This window comes from Thamnophis sirtalis, unplaced genomic scaffold (genome assembly GCF_051295495.1).
Source record: "Thamnophis sirtalis isolate CommonGarterSnake01/CBP01778 unplaced genomic scaffold, rThaSir2_p1.2 scaffold_2, whole genome shotgun sequence".
Lineage (NCBI taxonomy): Eukaryota > Metazoa > Chordata > Lepidosauria > Squamata > Natricidae > Thamnophis > Thamnophis sirtalis.
The window spans coordinates 127,557,647-127,576,868 of NW_028261382.1; the positions used below are offsets into that span (position 1 = coordinate 127,557,647).

General features: G+C 35.4%; 1 protein-coding gene across 1 annotated transcript; it reads right to left on the reverse strand.

Annotated features, from left to right (window-relative positions):
* Positions 1-2,068: 2,068 nt before the first annotated feature.
* Positions 2,069-19,114, reverse strand: DECR1 (2,4-dienoyl-CoA reductase 1). The gene is made up of 10 exons (XM_087706879.1): positions 18,987-19,114; positions 9,792-9,991; positions 8,678-8,735; positions 8,466-8,552; positions 6,230-6,377; positions 4,492-4,591; positions 4,001-4,073; positions 3,419-3,565; positions 3,018-3,080; positions 2,069-2,213 (listed from the first exon to the last, which is right to left on the reverse strand). The coding sequence occupies exons 1-10, from the start codon at positions 19,059-19,061 to the stop codon at positions 2,154-2,156; spliced, it is 1,011 nt and encodes a 336-aa protein (XP_087563005.1). The 5' UTR covers positions 19,062-19,114; the 3' UTR covers positions 2,069-2,153.
* Between the last annotated feature and the right edge of the window lie 108 nt (positions 19,115-19,222).

Sequence of the window (19,222 nt, forward strand, 5' to 3'; positions counted from 1 at the left end):
AGAAAGATTCCTAACTGAAACCCCGAGACCTGTTTAGAATAAAGGGTATACAACAGTGGTCTTTAAACATTTTTATGTTTACTTCTGGCCATGACAACTAGACCTGAGGAAAGCTGCCACATAACAACACAAGAAAGGCCACATGTTTTCCCCTTATTTAGACAGTGCCAAGTTAGACAAAATAAGCCTGCTCTGAGGATGGATTTTCATACATATTTATTTTGATTAGAGAATTAATCTATTTCTGGCTTTATGCAGTACATCTTTATTAAATCATTACACACACACACACACACACACACAATCAAGTGGATTAGCACAAATCAATAAAATAGCAATTCAAATAAAGTTAAAGAGCATGTGAAAATGCTCCAACTGACCTTAAGAATGTGGTCCAAATTTAAGCAGTGCATAATAGTTTAAGATTTCTTTTACAGATTATTTACTTTATACAATATGGTGTCAATTATTGAGAACTGAATCTTGTCCCACCTGCCTCACCACATTCTGTTCTTAGAAGTCTGTGACAAAATTAGAATTCAGCAGTTGTGCATTAAGCAGACACCAACAAACACATCAGATTTCAGAGCCATCCAGTTTATCTCCAATGTTTTCAATGCCAAATTGGAATGAAAGGAACTGTTACTCCCTATAACTTCCAAAAGGTGATCATGTTAAATGTTTCTGCCAACATTTGCAATTTTTTTTCCAGTTCAAGGATGCATTCCAATAATTGTCAGCATCAAAGAATCAGAACAGCATCAACTCAAGATGGAATGTGAATTTAATTCATTGCATCAGTGATATCTGCTGGTGTTTTCAAATGAAGAATCATGTGATACAAACTCAAATATTTTCAGGCTTTTATAACTAGAATATTGTGTTATGGTTCCCTCTAGTGGACACTGCTCCTTACAATATTGTCAATGTAAGATATTACTAGAAACTTTAATTTCTATTCTAAACGTAGAAGCATTCAGATTTAATCCCTGCCTCTTCTTCAATTCCTTTATTATATTGCAAAAATGCAGACTGCAGCATGATGCTTCTTACAGCCCAAGCAAATGTATCTTTGTTTTTCTTCATCATAGAAAGTATGTTTTAAAAATGTTTCCTTACCAATGCTGTAGCTACAATAATTTTATATGTTATCATTGTAATTCAAATGCAATTCCTTCAGAATTATGGACACCTGCCTGATTTTTACTTAATATGAATGTAGACTGAAAAGAGAGTGTCCTATCTAACAAGACTAATATTAAATGGTAATATTTGTACAGAGGCAACTCCCATTCTTAAGATTCTAGACAGTTCAAACAAGTGAAAAACCCACTTGTTACTCAAGACAGACTACTGACCATAAACAATAATACAGTCTTCAACTTATGACTGTCCATTTAACAATGTTTCAAAGTTATAATGGCTTTGGAAGCGAGTGATGACCAGAGGTGGTATTCATCCGGTTCTTACCAGTTTGGGCTAACCGGTAGCGGAAGTGGTTGGAGGCTCCGCCCACCTGCCCCGACATAATGTGCAGAAGATGGTGCGTATGAGCGTGCTCAGATTTGAGAACCACTAGCGAAGGTAAGTGAAACCCACCTGTATTCAAACTTACAATTATTGCACCACTCCTGCAATCACATGACGGCAATACAGGCACTTGTCAACCGTCTTATATTTATGACCGGTTGCAGCATCCTGTGGTCTTGTGACCAAGATTTGTGATGTTTTTTGATGATTTCTGAAAAAAACCAAAACAAAACAAAACACCAACCCTTTGGGGAAGCTCGATTCGCTTAACAGCATGATTGGCTTAATAACTGCAGTGATTAGTTTAATGCCTGTCTAAAGTTGTCATAAAATCTGGTCCAGCTTTACTTTCAACCTCAGCAACTTATAATAGAAATTGTGGACCCAATTGTGGTTAAGTCGAAGATTTTTCGTAAAGAAAAAGAAACTATTAATGTATTAACATTTAATAATTTGTGTATGTCTGTTAAAATATTGCCCACAAAGAATGCAACATTGGAGTTTGTGAATGTAAAATGGATACACATGGACATACAGATAATTATCAGCAGCGGTGCATTTTATTGCTAGAATACAGAAAATTTTAGAAAGAAGCTATATAAAAAGTCACACAAAAATGTAAATTATGAACCTTTTGTTTTTCGTATCATTTGTTCCATGATATTCCACTGGTCATTGGTGACCTAACATAGAAAAGAAAACATTTTAGTTGAGATGCTGATTTTTTAACTATCATCATGTAGTATGTCGATATAATGGGTATGACCCAAGCGGACATGATGTTCTTAAATTGTACTCAGAGCAGAACAGATCCTCAAAGTTTTCCAAGTGAAATCAATGGCACTTAAAGCTTAGTACTCAAATCAAAAGTATATAGTAATACATTAAAATGTTAAGAGGAAAAATAATTCTTAAAAGTGGTGGATAGAAGTGGCAATAGCCTCAGGAGGCCTGGACATATTTAACCACGAATCAAAACTAACATTGGGAAAAAATAGGGTGGTTAAAAATAGATTTTTTTTAAAATGATTTTTTAAATTTAAAATGGATTTTTAAAATTTAAATCGGTTTAAAATCAAATTTATTTTAATAAAATGCTTTGGGAGTAAAAATCTATCTAAAGGTAGTTTCTATTTAAGATACATTAATAATTTAGTTTATTCAGCATAAAATGGAGTGTAGTTATGTAGCATGAGGCTGTATATTCTGCAATATTGGGACTGTCAGTGAGTCAACAGAGCAGTAGTCGCGCTTTAAAAATTAATTTAAATAGAGTTGATTTAAATCAAGCCTTTTTACTAGTAATTTAAATTATGATTTAAATCTACTTGATTTAAACCAAATCCACCCTGGAGGTAGAGGAGGAAAGAGAGAAATATGATGGGAAGTACAACAGAATGGAAGGCAGGATTAACTGATTACAACACCCAATAGGAGTTTTCCATTTTGCAGCCTTTTGTTACAAAGTTTTCCTTGTAAATTATTACCTTACGTAATTCATTGAATTCTCCAGCCATAGACACGTATTCACCACCATCCATTCTAATGACCTGTAAGATTGATGCAGAGGTTGTTCCATTAAGAAATTCAAATTATCAATTGAATTAGTTTACTTCTTTGGAAACTTTGTACGAGAAAAATACCTTTAATGTATTCAATTTCTGTGATTTACTGAACTGTACTAAATTTGCCCATAAAGCATTCTTTCCACTAGGCCGTAAGTAGTTTCTAAAAAGTTAAAGAGTGACTCATAAAGCATTCTCATCAAGCCCAAAGAGTTCCGTAAAAATACTGGAACTAAAACCCTTCAAGGAATCAGGTGGCGCTTGGGTGTAATTACACTTTTCTAACAGCAGCAGTGAGCTTCATGCACCCAGGATCAACTTACTGCTCCATTAATCCAATTCGCATAATCACTACAGAGGTAGGTGGCAAGGTTGGCAATCTCTTCCACAGTTCCCAGGCGACCACAAGGAATTCTCTGGATCATTTCTTTCTCAAAGATCCCTGTGGGGTCCAGGCGGCTGAAGGCTCCCTGGGAGGGCGGGGAGAGGCAGGGAAAAAATGATTGTTGTAAAAAAAGGATTTGTGGCTTGCAAAGAAAGGCAAAAGAAAAAAAGAACAGTAAAAGAAAAAAAAATTAATCACAAGGAAGCACTGCTCCACCCTTCCCACAGTATTCCCATTTCTAAAAGGTCACTCACAATTACAGGAACTTACAACACAGCTGTAACTCCGGATAGTTGTAAATTGGGTCATTCATCTGACCAAACCAATTTTACGACTTTTTTTGGTGGTCTTTTTTGTGATCTTTATGGTTAAGCAAATTCACAATCATTAAACAAATCACTGGCTTACTATGGGCACAGTTTTGCCACAAAGTGGAATTAAATCCATATCCAACCCCGTGTGGGGCAGTGCTTCTGATCACTGCAAAGAACTGTTAATTTCTTAATGGGTGATAATGTACCTTTGTCCTTATTGGACCTGGTTGAATCACATTGAATCTCATGCCGTATCTACCCCACTCAGCTGCAAGAGACCTAGAAATCATCAGAGATTAATTAAATATTCTGCATCCAGAGATTAATATAGCTGCTAAATGTAAGACTGCTAAATGAGCACAGACTGCATTTCTACAGTGAAAAGTATAGACCTGTGATGGCGAACCTATGGCACACATGCCCAAAGTGGCACACGAAGACATGTCACCCAGCACATGTGGTCTTTCCTGTTTGCCTTTTGGGTTTCTGGTGCGCATGACAATCAGCTGATCTTCGTGCGTGCAGCAGTGCCAAAAAATGTCCTGTGCATGCACGCCAGCCAGCTGATTGTTGGACGCTACAACCTGGAAGCTTGGCTTTTCCAAAGCGCAGCCCCGATGGGCGCGTGTGCACACACGCAATGTTTACGCGTAACCTTTTTGGCACTTGGTATTTGGCATTTTTAAGTAGTACTCACTTGCACAGGGCATCTACACCTGCTTTGGCAGAAGCACTTGGTACTACAAACCCAGATCCGCTTTCTGCATAGACTGTTGTGATGGCCAGAAATGCTGCCCCTGAAAAATTCAGGAAAACAAATGTGGGCTGTTAAGTTATAACTTTGACCTGAAAGTTGACCAAGCTTTTCTTATATTTCTTGTAGAAACCAGGATATATATCAGTCAAGACTGAAACACTAGCATTTACATCTAAACCTGTATGGACATGTAGGTGAAATGCTACCGGTTCAGACCGGTTCGCCTGAACTGGTAGTAAAAAATGCTACTGGTTCACCTGAACCGGTAGCATTTTTTACATTCTGATGATCAGCTGTGCCACAAGATTAGAAATCACGTGGCAGAGCTGATTGTCGCACAGCTGAGCGTTGAAGCTACCGGTTTGCACAAACCGGTAGCATTTTATATCTTCTGATTATCAGCTGTGCTACAATCAGCTGTGCAAACTAGTAGCAGACTTCAGAGCATTTCACCCCTGACATGTATCTGTGTATCTGTATCTATTCATACAGATGCACACAATGCAGTAATTTCAGTTTTCTGTTTGTAGATTTTAAAAGCATCTATTTCAAAAAGAATAAGAAAGAATACAATTTTAAACAAGAAATTCATACCCATATTTACAGCACTATTTTGGCAACAGAGATGATAAATACTTAATAATTATAAAAAAAAATATTTGTACTATTTGTGATTTGCAAATAAGTCACCATCCATTAGACAATTAAATTGATTATTATATTTTATTTATTTACTTTGCACCTCAGTTCCAAAGGCTGCAGTTTTGTTGATAAATGTTAATAAAGTAGAAACAGATGATATATTTGACCACATGTACTTAAAGCAATAAGTATATACACTTCATGCTGAACATATTACTGGAAATATAATGTTAAAGAGAAAATAGCAATAAGCAATAGCACTTAGACTTATATACTGGTTCATAGTGCTTTTACAGCCCTCTCTAAGCAGTTTTACAGAGTCAGCATATTGCCCCCAACAATCTGGGTCCTCATTTTACCAACTGCGGAAGGATGGAAGGCTGAGTCAACCTTGAGTATTCAGTATTTATGTATTTAACTATATGACATATAATTAAATTGCAGATAATATTTAGAATAATTAATAATGATCTTATTTTTTAAAAAAAATGTGCTTTACAAATGGTAGCAGTTGCAAAATAATCTTTAGGCAGCCATATAAAAGTGATGCAGATATTTCCTTTGTTTTGTTTGGCATATGTAGTGTCAAGTGAGACAAAGCCAAGATGTTTTGTAGAAGTCAGATAATGATAAAAGTGATAGCTATGTTCAATAATAATATTACAAGGGTTATGTGAAAAGTGGCTAACATTCCATAAAATGCCTACATAGTTTGCATAATTTATATCTACAAGCAAAATTTACTTTATGTGTAATGTATAGCAATGGCAAGAACTGAAGTATTAGACAGGCTAACAGAAGCTCTTCCTTTGGTACCTAATGACTATAAAGTAGCTGTTTTCTTTTCCTCCAGAAGGTGGACAGGTAGAAAAAATTGCCTCATCTTCCCAAAAGGGTTTGCTATTAAGCATGAGGCCTGTTTTCACAATATTGAACTATACTAAACACTGAAATTTCTGAACATCTGCAAGGAAATAAACATAGATGTCACTTTCATTCACTGACAAAAAAGTAATATTTATCAATTTGAGTTTACCTTTCTGGGCTTTAATCAATTCTTTTCCAATTTGCAAAGTTACAAAAGCAGTACCATTCAAAACAATGTCAGTGATAGCCTTCCATGCATTTGGAGAAAGACGTTCAGAAGGAGAAACAAAATTTCCAGCGGCATTATTTATTATTACCTAAAACAAAGAAAAATATACTAGATCTGTATTAAATTTGGTATACTGTTTACTGGAGATAACAAATAAGCATCTACCAATTTCTACATAAACAGAAGACTAGCAGTCAAAACTTCTCTTGTCAAATAATACTTCTGGTTTTAAAAGCTTTGTAGACAATATGTGACTATTTCAATATAGTCATGTGAAAAAATATGTCACAGGGGTATACATGATATCCTGTTTCCCTTGAAAATAAGACCTTTCTGGATAATAAGCCCAATTGAGCTTTTGAGCACATGCACTAAAATAAGCCCTCCCCTGAAAATAAGCTCTCCCTGAAAATAGTACAACACAGCAGCAGCCATGAGGTCACCATGCTCACTGCCTCCTGCACCTCAAAAATAATAAGACCTCCCCAAAAAAGGCCAAGCACGGTCAAAAGAAAATAAGACCCTGTCTTATTTTCAGGGAAACACGGTATTACCCCTCTGACAAAAATAACTTCAAATAGTTATTTCCAGAGGTAGGCTTCATATGATTTAACAACCGGTTCACCTAGTGAACCGAAAATGTGAGAGCGCTTACGTGTGGCATCACTCACAGGGAGATTTCATGCTTCTTGGGCAGCCGCAGTGAGTAGAGTGGGAAATCAGCTGGGCTGCGAGGGCAGGTTGAGCGAGCCAGAGAGTGAAATATATAGGACGGGATAGCGTCAGGGAGGCTGGTGGTCAGAACTACAGGTTTGCCCAAACTGGTCCAAACTGGTAGCAACCCACCACTGGTTATTTCTTATAACTGTCTACTAGACTCTGACATTAGCAGGAATTGTTTCCCACTTCTCAATGGGGATTTGTTTTTCAATTGTGAGATTTTGAGTGTTTACTTGCAATTATTTGACATCTTCTAAAATCCTCATTTCTCCTTTCAATTTGGTGTGGTACCACTCTCATCAACAACAAAAAATCAAACTAAATGTCTGAAGTTTAAATAATAGTGTCTTCCCAGATTCTGTGCAATGATGTTCTAATCCTATGCCCCTGACCTGATGGACCTGAGTCTAATTTTAGGTATTTGAGATAGTGATGAATATATGGAGGTACTTTTGTTTTTCCACATGAAAAATCTGCATTGAGATTTACTTAAAATTACACAATGGACTATAAAATGCAAATGTGCTTGTATTTGTTATATCTATCACTACTGTTGTATATTGAAATAGGTTAATTAAAAAAATCAATGATGTGTACTTTTCTCATGACTGTCTAAATTTGCAAATTGGCATGTAAAACTATGCTAATAATAAAATAATCCATACAAGTCAACCACTATTGTTTATTCTAGTGTTTCTCAATCTTGATATGATGGGATATGCAGCTGGAGAAGTTGTGGAAGGGAATGGTGGCAATAGCACCATGGCTTCCCAGTTTGTTTGTCTGTTCATGCATACTTACATGAATGAAACGTTATATTTTTAAAAAGCCTTGACATATATGGCTGTATATCAGAGGGTAATAAAGCTGATATATTATGATATAATGCAATCTATTAAGAATGGATCACAAAGATGTCCAAAATTCTTTCTAATATGTAAGCTTTAACCTGTCAAAATGAGATCAAGAAATATTAGATAATTTAATAGAAATGAAATCAATCAAAACTAGTTTTTGTCATTAGACCATGGTTTTCAATTACATATCCTGACATGTCACTCCAAGATCATGAATTTCATTCCAGAAATTAAACCTTGATAAATGCTATACATTAGAAGGTATGCTCACAGTACAAGTAAAAATTTTCTACTGGAGATACATTTAATTAAGAGAGAAGGAGAAAATCTACAAATCTTCTTGATTAGTTTTCTGACAAATTATTTTTCATGAGATTCTGATTTGCTGACATTATGTTATATTATGGCTATTCCACTAGATGGGGCTTTATGGTATTATCAATTAGTATACATATATGATAGTTAATATTATTGAAATTACAATAAAGGGAAATCTATCTTGCCTTTTGTTTGATTTTTTTTACTTATATGACATTATTTTTTGTTACATCATACACTATTTTTCCAGGAATAATCAACCAAACTTTTCAATTACTTACATCAGGATGCCCAGCCACTTCAATTAATCGACTGACTGCATTGGTAACAGACTCTGGATCTTTGACATCACACTGAATTGCATGAACCTGGTAAGAAAATAAAATAATTATATAACCATCAGCAGCAAAAAAAGGTTTAAAGAAATTTAAAATATAGCTTTGCATACTAGGTTCAGATATAGTGCACAGATATTAATAATAATTTTAAATACCTTATTTCCAGTTTTAGAAGATATTTCTTCTGCTGTTTCATTCAATACATCAAGTTTCCTGCAAATAGTTTTGTGAGTTCTTATTGTTTACATAACAATAAACATTCCATATTTATGACCCTATAATCCCTTAATTTGGGATATAGTTGGAGTACTGGATAGAGTTACGAGTTTACTGGCTAGATGTCTTATCAGACGCCATGCAGTGTGTTATAGTGTATATAGCAGTGGTAGTCAACCTGGTCCCTACCGCCCACTAGTGGGCATTCCAGCTTTCATGATGGGTGGTAGGGGTTTGCTGTAACTCTGCTTTTATGAAGTTACTTCCCTACTTTATAAATCCCCATTACTGTGGAACCAGTGGGCAGTTAGAAAATTTTACTACTAACAGAGATACAAAAGTGGGCGGTAGGTATAAAAAGGTTGACTACCCCTGGTATATAGTGTTATATACATTAGAAAATAGTGTTACAGATTCTTCATATTGTTCCTTATATAATGGTTAAAAGGTAAGGTGAAGTTTCCCCTTACACATATGTGCTAGTCGTTTCCGACTCTAGGAGGTGGTCTGTTTCAAGGCCGAAGAGCTAGCGCTGTCCAAAGATGTCTCCGTGGTCATATGACTGGCATGACTAAATGCCGAAGGCACACGGAATGCTGTTACCTTCCCACCAAAGTGGTCCCTATTTTTCTACTTGCATTTTTACATGCTTTTGAATTACTAGGTTGCAGAACCTGGGACAATTAATGGGAGCTCACTCTGTTAAGCAGTAGAGATTTGACTGCCGAACTGCTGACCTTTCTGACTGACAAGCTCAGCGTCTTAGCCACTGAGCCACTGTGTCCCACAATATAATGGTTCTGTGCTAATTCATGCCAGATTCATGCACCAAAGGGACTTAGGGTCTACGGGAGACTACCTTCGGTTCTCTGAGAATTTATGGATTTCCACAGAAAATGAAAAGGCAAAAAGTCTATCACTGTTGTGCCTCATCCAGTACACAACATTAAACAAAACAAACAGGAGTTTATCCAGCAAGGAACAATTTATCATTCAAGTAGGATGAATGGGAAGTAAAGAGAACATGGAGATGTAATAAAGTTTTGTTTTTACCGGCTTGCTATAACACATTCTGCTCCCAGATTAGACAGCGCATTTGTCATCCCTTTTCCAATGCCCGTACCGCCGCCTGTGATAAAGGCCACTTTCCCATGAAAAGCATCTGGTGGCAACATCACTTTCTGAAGTGGTGAAAAGAAGGTGCCTTGACCACTCTTCGTTTGATATAGTACATTTGTTCCATGGGTAAAATGCTGAAAAAAGAAAAAAAGGACCATTTTAACCTAGAAGTATTTTTCAATTGTAGACATCGCACCAAGGCAACTGCTACTGTCAATATTAAGTGATAATGTATATAAATGTTTTCAAGCATTCTGCTTTACATGTCTTGATGTAACCATGATACTTATAAAAGCATTTATAAGTAAAGCAGGGGTGAAATTCAACCGGAGAAATTGGTAGGGACTATTTGAATCAGTTCGCTGAACCCGCTCATGCCTGCCCGCTCACTGCTCCCGGCCACTCAGTCGCCCCTTCCGGCCACTCGTTGCCCGCTCATTATTTTAAGGCATGATTTGCTTAACTTAGTAAATAAATCAGTATTGGTTTACAAGAGAGTATAGTGCTTTATAAGATAAAACTGGATTCACACAGTAACTAACTGCTCAGCAATATAAAATTGCAGTTCATAATTGATCCAATGCTCCTGAAATCAATAAAATGTACCAAAACAATCTCCTTTCATTGTTTGCTGTTTAGATGATATTATTCTGACAGTATAATCTTATACTCCAGGGGAAGTTCATCCAGGGGACAAGGATGCTCTGCAGAAGATTCCATTCCTAAATTGGTGATCCTTAATGCGAATGTTTGTTTACATATTCCACATATTTCTGGAAGATGCTTTGTACCACTACCATTATAACAAAACCACAATGTAGGCTCTGATATTAAGACCCTGTTCCTATTTTAATGAGATATTGCTTCTAGAATGGGATAGTCTTATAATTCTTTTATAGATGGCATATAGGATCTATATGGCAATAGCAATAGCATTTAGACTTATATACCACTTCATAGTGCTGAATAGCCCTCTCCAAGCGATTTACAGAGTCAGCATATTGCCCCCAACAATCTGGGTCCTCATTTTACCGACCTTGGAAGGATGGAAGGCTGAGTCAACCTTGAGCCTTGTGAGATTCGAACTGTCAAATTGCAGTCAGCCAGCAGTCAGCAGAAGTAGCCTGCAGTACTGCATTTTAACCACTTCGCCACCATGGCTCATATGCTTCAAAACTTCACGGTGGGCAACCTAGTAAGAATTATATATAATGGGTATAAAATGAAGAAAGGCATTTGTCCTGCCATGAAATTTTTGGAGGAAGCTGAGAATAGCTCTTTTACCAGAACTTGTTTTTTCTTCATGTTCTTTAGTTACCATATACCATTAATACACTTAATAATCACTATTTCTACCAAATAATAAATGCTGGCCTTCAATTGTCAATTCATTTATTTTTTCCCTTAATTTTGAAATAAATATTAAATCATTTTTTCATTCGCTTAGTTTCAGCTTTAATCATACCAAAATTGGTCATCACCAGTTCAGGTCCAATTAATCTTAATGTATCTGTTATGTGTCATTGAATCAAATAGTTGCTATTAAAATGGCTAAAGGCCAAATTATATTTAACACATACACGCAGTTGCAAATCTAATTCTTAAGAGGTTTTGAAGATCTTTAAACAATATTATGAATCTAGATATTTACGCAGGACAGCTATTCAGCTCTGAAGTGGAAATGATGTTCATCATTCTTTAAAGAAGCTGTGCCTTTTTTTGAGCTCACAGTGTTGTTTTGCAATTCAGGTTCCTTTGTGAGGAAAAAATGACAGGATCATCAGACAGTTAGAACAGTTTCCTATCTCCAAATAAGCCTCTTGGTCATTTATAACTAAAGGAGTAGGAGGCCCAGAGCATAGGACACTAAAATTTACTATGTATATCTACCTAAGTAGGGAAGGGATATACACAGTCATTTTGTACCTTCTGTAAAAAGATATCAACAAAGATTTCAGCATGAATAAGGCTAAAATAATAGTACAGATTTCGGGAACATTAATGGTTATTAATTGCTGGGTAGCACCATTATCTGCAGAATCAGATAATTTAGTCAAGATACAGCTATATTTGCCAAAAGTCCATGAAACAGATTTAATCATCTGCCATTTGAATGAATTATTTTAATATGTTAAATGAACAGAATCAAAAGAATTACAACCTTTATTTTGTTGAAAGAGTAAACCAAGATTATTGGAGAAATAAAGTGAACTATATTATGAAAGTAACTGGAGAGACCAGCACTCAGGTTGTACTGTGATGCCTCACTTGACAATTCTGTTTTATACATCCATACATGAACTCATATTTTTCTACAGCTGTTAAATAGACTTTCGGGTCCCAAAACACAACATAATCATCATCAGAGATATAAATGCTTACACAGCATGGATATCAGCTTCAGGTTATATTGCCACACCATCAGAACTAAACACTACCCTTAATTTTGACCGAGAATGGATGGGGAAGATAAAACTCAAAAACATTTTACTGACTATTGAAGAATAATCCCTATTTAAAATGTAGGCTGTGGTATATAAACCCATTACAATAAATTTTATTCCCTGTAGTTCAATTTGCACAATTACATATCTACCTTGATCATAAGCAAACAATAAATGTGGTAGTAATTGGGGTTTATATACAAATTATCTATTGATTTTCTTCTTACAATTGGTAGAGATATATTACAAATCCTAAAGTTTTGTTTATGAGGTACTTTTTATCAGTCTCGTGAATATGAGTTTGTTGCAAATATATCATGTCTTTATTTAATTTTTTAAGATACTAAAATAGATTTTTTGTCTTTTTGTGGGGTGTTTGTCACATTAACATTTCATGTTAAAATCTTACAATCCATGCATTATGAAGAAGTTTCAGGAATGCCAGCTATGGCTCCCATCTCCACAGCTTGACCTTGGTCAGTTTCAAATTTGTTATCTTTTTTTTAAGACTCATTTGTCATGGTAATAGATTCTTATCTTTTGAGAAATTGTGCAGTTCTGATCTGTATCTTTCCAAAAAATCCTATACTTTGGGTACTGAATTTAGTCTAACATTAATTCTTAAAGGTAAAAATAACCAAATGAAAGGGAAGGTTACCTTGTTTTAAAAGAACTATCAGGAAGAAGTATTCTTTGCATTACCTTGTAATTGGAACATCTTCTTAGATTGTTTTAATTCTGTTACTAGTAATTTGAACTTATTCAAATTATTAACTTTCTTTGGAGGTATTGTATAACATAAAAAAAAACGCTTTACAAAGTGTGGAGTTAAAAGCAAAGGCATCCTTTGGAACAAAGGCTGGATAAAAAAGATTGATAACTTGTCTCCTCTGGCTGAACTTATCAAAATGTAGTCAAACACTAGAGTTTCCCTCCCTGGCTAATCACAACCATCCAAGGAGCTTCCGGGATGATTCCAAGATGCTTAATTTTCTTTCCCTTCCTTTCAAATCCAGGAGCGTTCTGCTACAGAAGCCAGCTTCTAACAGCAAAAACAACCACTGTCAGGGTAAAAGAAAGCCCAGCTGATCAGGACGCCATGATGGAAGGTGGTGGAAAAAGAAAAAGCTATGTTTTTTAAACACTTGTCTGAACAGTTACTCTCCTATTTTTTTCAGTATTGAAAAATATTTTGGGATTAGAATGGGGTAATAATCCCACAGTTGGGCAGATCAGATGATTAAAGAATTAAAGAAACACAAAGGAAGCTGCTTCAAACTTTTTTTTGACCTCACTAATATTTTATGTTTGATTGATGTATTGAGATGTAAAAATAGACTGGTGTAAGATTACACTTTCATTTCAGAGAGACATAAACCTTTTTCTAGAATTGATATGATATGGAGTAGAAAACATTTGCTCTACTAAACAACTATAGTTAATATTCTTCCAAAATCTCTTTCTGATCATAACTCACCTTAAATTTGGATCCCAGTCTTTTAAATGGAGATTAAATGAGTCTAGTTTTCCAAAGACCCCAGTTTGTTAAAGATTGTAAACAAGATTCCAAGATTATTTTAATAATAATATGGACAAGGGAACTAACTTGACAACAGTTTTGGATGATTGTAAAGTCGGGATAACGAGGGTATTTCATACAATATTTATTTATTTATTTATTTATTAGACTTATATACCGCTTCATAGGGATTTCAGCCCTCTCTAAGCGGTTTACAGATTTTTAGCAAATTGAGTCAGCAAATTGCCCCCACAGTCTGGGTCCTCATTTCACCCACCTCGGAAGGATGGAAGGCTGAGTCAACAAATGGATGGAAAAATCCAAAAAGGGTTAGGTGAAATTAAACTGAAGGAAAAAAACCTTCAAAAAGATCTTAACATTCTTAACCAATTAAAACCATAGCAGAAAAAAATTCTTTGTTGACTGCTTCAAATATTGAAATATACAAAATCAAACTGGGTTTCTTTTTCCAATTAAACCAGGGAGATGGCTGGTGCATAAATTAAGAAACCATACAGAAAAGAAGATAATAATTAAGCTTCAGGAAGGGAATAAAACTTACATTGACAGCAAAAATATCCAAAGACTCTTTCAGAATTATTATACTAATTTATGTAAGAAACATGAAGTAATGTAAGAAACATGAAGTATTTATTATTACATTTTGACTCAAAATCTTACTAAACTATTGGGAAATTATAAGCAAATTTTAAACAGTCCAATAACAACCTTTGAAATAACAGAAGCAATTAACAGAGCTAACTTAACTTAAGTAAAGTGCTGAGATTGGATGGTTTACCAAGTGGATTCTATAAAACGTTTGAAGACCAATTACCGTATTTTTTCGGAGCATAAGATACACCTTTCTCCCCATAAAAGTGGGTGAAAATTTAGGTGCGTCATATAGACAGAATACGGGTGCTTTTGGCTTCCCGAACCCTCTGTACATCATGTTTTTGCCTTCCCAGGTTCCCAGAAGCACTCTGCAGTTCTCCGCACGTCCTGTTTGGCTGCCGTGTTGTGTTTTCACCCTCCAGGCCGCCCAAAACCACTCTACAGGGCAAAAATGCTTCACCAAAAAGGGGCCCGCAGCCCTCTGTGCAGTGCATTTTAGCCCTCCCTGGCCACCAGAAGCACTCTGCATTTGTGGCGAAAATGGGACATGTGGAGCACTACAGTGTCCCTCTGGGGACCTGGGAGGGCAAAAACGCAAAGCACAGAGGGCTTGGGAGCCCAAAAATGTGCCCATTTTTGGTGAAAATGGGGCATGTGGAACACTGCAGAATGCTTCTGGGGGTCTTGGAGGTCAAAAATGCAATGCGCGGAGGGCTTGGGAGCCCAAAAAGGTGCCCATTTTTGGAAAAACAGGACGGGTAGATGCCCCAAATTATTTTTTTCTTGTTTTTCTTCTGTAAATTTAGAGGTGTCTTATAGTCCGGTGCATTTTATAATCCGAAAAATACGGTACTTCTTTCAATGAAGGATTTAATGAACTCTATTCTAAGGAAATTTTATGTAGGCATGGACAAATGCCTACATTTCTTTTATACCTAAGGAGGGACTTCTGTGAACAAGTACAGACCAACTTCTCTTCTTAACTATGACTATAAACTGTTTACATCCATTACCTCAAAAGGTTTTTTGAGATTACATAGATGAAGCCCAATTGTAGTTTTTTACTCAGAAGCCAATTAAAAGACAATGTGAGAGTAATCTTCTTTTAACTGAACATTTACAACATCATAGTGACTAACAGGTTGCCTGTTTTAATCTTCTAATCTAATCTTATTAGATGCAGAAAAAACTTTTGATAATTTGAATTGGAACTTTATGTTTAAAGTAGTCAAAAAGATGGATTTTGGATTGGGCTTTTTACAGGGATTGAAGTCCATTTATAAACTCCATTAAGCATAGATTATGATGGAGATTTGATAAAACCATGTAAAATCCGGAAAGAACAAGGCAGGGGTATCGTTTATCCCCCTTATTATTTATCCTTGTACTGGAACTGCTAAATAGGGACATTAGATAAGATGACAGAGTAAAAGGATTACAAAATAAAGCACATAAGTATAAACTTTGTGCTTTTGCTGATGACTTGGTTTTGATTTTGCAAGACCTGTTAGAGAACATTGAATACGTTTATGAAGATTAAAATATTTGAAGAAATGGCAGGTTTAAAAATAAATACATAAGATGAGAGCATTGACTAAGAATATGAATGTGGAAGAGCAGAGGAAATGTAATTTAGAATTGGATTACAGTTATAAAACAGGTAAAGTATTGGTGGGGGGACTCTCATTAATGAAAATTCTAATTCAAATGACATATCCAGATCTACTGATATTTAAAGAAGATAAAAACAAGAGAGCAATTACTAAGTGAAGGATTTATTGATTGGTGTAATTATTATATAATCTTTGAAAGATTAAACTAGATAAAAACTTCTATTTGCAGGAATTAAATCTGAACTGGATAGCCACTTATGTTTTGGAGATCACCACCTAATTGTTAAAATGTATAAAATGTTTTTAAGAGATATCTGGAAGATGAATTTGTTAAAGATTGTATGGTAAAATGGGAGAAAAACTTTGGCTACAATATAATGCTAGACAGTGCGAGAATATATGAATGAATGGTTTAAAATTTACTTTGAATTACAGTTTAAAGAAAATGTTTATAAGATGATGTACCTTTGGTATTTGAGCCCATATAGGCTGGGCTCAAATATATAGACATATTTTCAACAAGTTTTGGAAATGAAACCAAAATCTAGATACATTCTATTATATGTGATAGCCTTGGAAGTATGCTAAATCATACTGGATAAACATAATATTGATAATGCAAAAAATATTTAAAATACAAATATTAATGAAACCGGAAGCTTTTTTCTTGATATTATGAGTGAACGAATTTAAAAACAGTTTGGAACATTATTTCTTTACAAGGAGACATTGACTGTAGAAGCGTGGGATTGACTGAATTAGCAGAGATGGCAAAATTAACTGTTCTGATTAGAGACAACAGATTAGACAAATTTATAAGAGACTGGAAGCTGTTTATGGATTTTCTACAGGTTAAATACAATGACAGATGGTTAACAGAGGGATTTGAAGATTAGTTTTAACTTTGGGGTAACCTGTTGACTATTGATGTTGGGTCAATTTGATTATTAGATAGATTTTCATATCATGGATATTTGTTTATGTAATATAGTATTTTTTGTTAAATACAATGGAAACATTTATAACTATTTGTAGACCCATTGTATGAAGGGAAGACAATATATTAATATTTTTTATATATGGATTTTTTCTTATGTTTAATGATGTATTTTCTATTTGGGTTATTTTTCTTTTTTTGCACAAAAGGTGTCTTCTTTTTGTTGCTAGTACCGGGTGTTTGTTAGTTTGTTTCTTTTTTACTTTTCTTTGTTTTTATTTTATATTTGGTGATAAAACAATATTTTTTTTTTAAAAAAGCAATAGCTTCTGATTAAAAATAAGTATAATAGCAGATTCTATTCTGTTTAAGTGTTAATTTGGAAGTAAATAAGGAAAAAATTCAAAAATTTTCAGTATTAAAAGAAAAGGCTGGTATAGCCATCACATGTACAAGAAATTGGATAGTTTGAGCAAACTGCAATTTAAACATTGTATATGTTTGCCCAACTATGCTGCTCTTCCTGAAATCATGAAATTGAAAAAAATGGTTAAAGGTAGATTAAAACTATCATTGATGTTGAGAGAGGATTATGGTGCGTGAATTATCCTTACAAATAAATTATAGTTCATCTAAAAATGAGACAAATCATCCATGTGTTAAATAACCACACTATACACAAGAACTTCAGGTTATTAGCAAGCTGCTTCTTTTGGTTGGGAAATAGCATTACTCATAATTTGAGCTGCATTTAGGACAAAGTTCACAGTAAAACATCTCCACAGAATAGTTTCCCCTCTTTCTAAGTGATTCATAAACATAACACATGTATTGCTATTTGATTTATTAGAACTGCTGTAATCAAAAGGAATTAGATAGTAGTACCATACCTGTATTTATTGATTACTGTACAACTTAAGTGCAACATAAACATGAATAGTAGAATGACAAAACAGATTATAAAGTTGCAAATAAAAAAACCTGTATGAGAAATGGAGTCAATGGGGGAAGGGGTGATTCTAGACTGCTATGGAGATAACAAGAACACTTTATTCTCTAGGTTAAAGGTTATCAGCAAGTTTTAAAACATGGTAAAAGTTACAAAAGTTTTACCTGTGATAGAAAAGAGATGAATCCTAGCAGGAGCTAACTTGAGCAACAGCAGTTAATAGTTTTCAACTGGTGCCCAGCGAAAGTTTAAACCTTTCAATAATCCACCAAACGCTAAGAATTTGTTATTAGTAAGTAACATTACTAAAAGCTTAAGCATTGGCCTTACAAGAGAATGATTCAGTGCTTCATTCAAACTTAATTCTGTGCACAACTCAACCACAGCATTTTAGGCAATCTATAGTAAAGAAAAGCCTGCCTAATCTTGCCTTCCAACAACATGAGGCAAGATTCCTATTTATACTCCTATTCATATATATAATATACACACACACATACACATACATACATACAACATAGGATGTAATATACTAAATTAAGATAAAGCCATAATAAAATCACTATAGTATGGAGCCATAGAATTGCAATGGGATAGATATTATAATGGTGTCTATATGGACCACATACCCCATATAAAGTTGGGGTATGGAGCATAGACTACCTCGACCATGGTAAACGTTGGGTAACTTTCCGTCTTAACAGAGTGGCTAAAAGTCTGTACACAGGTCGAACTGGATATTGCATTAAACTTTTGGGTTTAACGATAACTACTTAATAGTAATAGTTTCGGGAGGGGGGTGTTACTCATTACTAGTGAATAGCAAGAGGGTTTTTTTGGGGGGGGGGACAAACCTAACTTCTTCATTATGAAGAAGAAACGACGTTATCTTTCGCTGCTCTTCTCCGCCCTGCACTTCCAGGGGTCTCTTTTTGGGGGGCAAAATGAACACTCAGGACGCCGTTTCGGGACTCATTAGATAGGGCAATTGTAAAATCGCCGCCTCCCTGAAGAGAGAGCTGAAGGAGAAGAAGAGGTTTTGAGCTTCTCACCCGCACAGCCGCCGAATAAAGCCGCGGAGGAAATAAAGTCTGCGAGCCGCACCGAGCGAACACCCCCATCGCCATCTTTCCCTCTCCAGTGGAAACGCCTCCTACCACTCCGCCGTCTAATAGACCGCGGGGATGAGGCAAAGGGGCGGGGCTTGGCAGGAAGCCCCACCCTTCCCCGCCCATCCTTTGCGGAGACCAGCAAGCCACGCCCAGCAAGCCAAAGGCAAACTTACTCC